Below are 2231 nucleotides of genomic sequence, written 5' to 3' on the forward strand. Positions count from 1 at the left end.
CACACACACACACACTCCCACACACACACACACGCGCTCCCACACACACACATTCACACACACTCACACACAGTTATGGAGTGTGTGAGGTGAAGCGTGAGGGTTCGGCTGATTCTGATCCCAGAAGAGGAAAAAGGTGAGAAGATTGTGTGGCTCGAGGGCATGCTCCACACGGAATTTCCTTTAAAGATATTTGCTTTACATGCTCATCTGTAGTTACTTTAAGCTATTTTTTAATATTTCTTATTACCATATATGTCAAAAACTGTAATTTGCTACCAAAAAAACCCCATTTTTAACATCTTGTTGCAAGATTTGACAAAAATCCAGATTGAATATATTTGTACAGAATCATGTTATAAAAGATGAAGTGCTATGCTGCAGGCTATTAAAGACAATATCGGCTGATTAGACGGAAATGCTGAGCTAAAATGCTAAATGTGTGTCCTCTCTCTCTCTCTTCAGCGTTCACACATCTCTGACCTCGTTTGATGCACAACTAATCGATAGAATACATAAAAAAACACCATTGCATATCATTATTGATCAGATCTTTGAGCTGAGACTTTGACTGAGCGATCGTGCTGAGCTCACTCTATGGAACCCGTTTCCACCGCTGAATACAAAATAAAAAAAGGTAATTGTGACTTTTTCTCCCACAATTCTTTTCTCAGAGTTATAAAGTCAGAATTACGAGATATAGGAGAACTGGCCCCCGGCTGAGCCTGGTTTCTCCCAAGGTTTGTTCTCCATTCTGTCACCGATGGAGTTTTGGTTCCTTGCCGCTGTCGCCTCTGGCTTGCCAGATCTTACGTGAGCATGGCGCAGCACACAGGGATGAGGAACTCGAACCGCTCCTGATCCGAGAAGAGCGAATCCCAGATCCGGATGACGTCTGGAAGCAGGAACTCCTGAGAGAGCAGCAGCGTCAGCCAGCGGAAGGTGAAGTACTGCGGCTTGATGTTCTGCTCTTGCTGCGACACACACACAGACGTCAGCGAGTGCGTGCGGTTAAAGCGAGAGCGTTAGCCTCATCCTGATCCTCACCAGCTTCAGGTACAGCTCCGTGTCCTTCTCCTTGAGTTTGGAGAAGACGCTCTCCATCTTGAAGGTGATGCCGCACTGAGAGTCGTCCAGGCTTTTGATGAAGTTATCTCTGTTCTCGGACATCAGGCTGGTGAAGCAGAAGAACGTGTCGGCCTCCGCGTGCTCTACAGACAGAAGAACAGTGTTTGATGAACGTGTCTGTGTCTCATTCATAACAGGCTGCAGCCACTCATTGATACACTCCATCAGAAAACAACAGCAGATTTCATTATTGATCAATCAGATCTGTGAGCGCTTTGGGTGATCGTGCTGTTCAGACGCATTTTACTACAACTTATTATCTCACGATCCATAATGTTATTCTTTGTAACACAATGCATTTATTGTATTAACAGAGAGATTCACCATTAAATCACCCAGTCGCATCGGTCTAACAGGGACAGTGATGATACGCGTGCTCGTTCCCTTACAGGGCGTCACTACAGACAGCAGTCAAAGCCTCACCCTTCCACTGGCTGCTGGGGTCTGTGGCGAAGGTGTAGTAAATGGGACCCACGATCTCATTCATGCCCTGAACGTAAGCGATGCCCGGGTTGAGTTTGGCGTAGACAAAGAGAATCCGCTCGACCACTTCCCAGTGCGCTTCACAGCCGTTCGGTAACACCTCGTACTCGTTAGAGGGATACAGGTTTAACGCCTTCCCCGGAGAACTCACCTGAACCACACCCAAAACATCAAACACACACGGAAATCAACATCACACTCCTCAAGCTGCTCTAACGCCGTTAAAGGAACAGTTTTCACTGGAGGAAGCGTTATTATGGATTATGGACTCTATGTATTTGAGTTAAAAACGTCTTAATGCTGGATTTGTTTCAGCTTTTGTCTTCTCCAGATGTTAACTGATGGACTGGAGTGCTGTGGATTACTTGTGGATTATTGTGATGTTTTTATCAGCTGTTTGGACTCTCATTCTGACGGCACCCATTCACTTGCAGTGAGACACTGATGCAATGCTACATTTTTGGTTTCTTGCCGCTGTCAGTCTAACATCAGCGAGGCACAATGATGACACACGTGCTCGTTCCCTTACAGGACGTCACTGTCACACACACACACACACACACACACACACACACACTCACACACTCACACTCTCTCTCACACACACACACTCTCTCTCT

General features: G+C 46.0%; 1 protein-coding gene across 1 annotated transcript in view; it reads right to left on the reverse strand.

The window, feature by feature from the left end:
• Positions 1-809: 809 nt before the first annotated feature.
• The window catches only part of LOC107717754 (TBC1 domain family member 13-like), a 6787-nt gene continuing 5365 nt past the window's right edge, over positions 810-2231 (reverse strand). Inside the window, exons 9-11 of the mRNA XM_016524589.1 lie at positions 1552-1762; positions 1048-1211; positions 810-974 (exon numbers count right to left, since the gene is read on the reverse strand). Coding sequence (XP_016380075.1) covers positions 810-974; positions 1048-1211; positions 1552-1762 — 540 coding nt within the window. The remainder of the gene's footprint in view (positions 975-1047; positions 1212-1551; positions 1763-2231) is intronic.

The sequence above is a fragment of the Sinocyclocheilus rhinocerous genome, unplaced genomic scaffold, assembly GCF_001515625.1.
Source record: "Sinocyclocheilus rhinocerous isolate Xijiao unplaced genomic scaffold, SAMN03320098_v1.1 scaffold693, whole genome shotgun sequence".
In the NCBI taxonomy this organism is placed as follows: Eukaryota; Metazoa; Chordata; class Actinopteri; order Cypriniformes; family Cyprinidae; genus Sinocyclocheilus; species Sinocyclocheilus rhinocerous.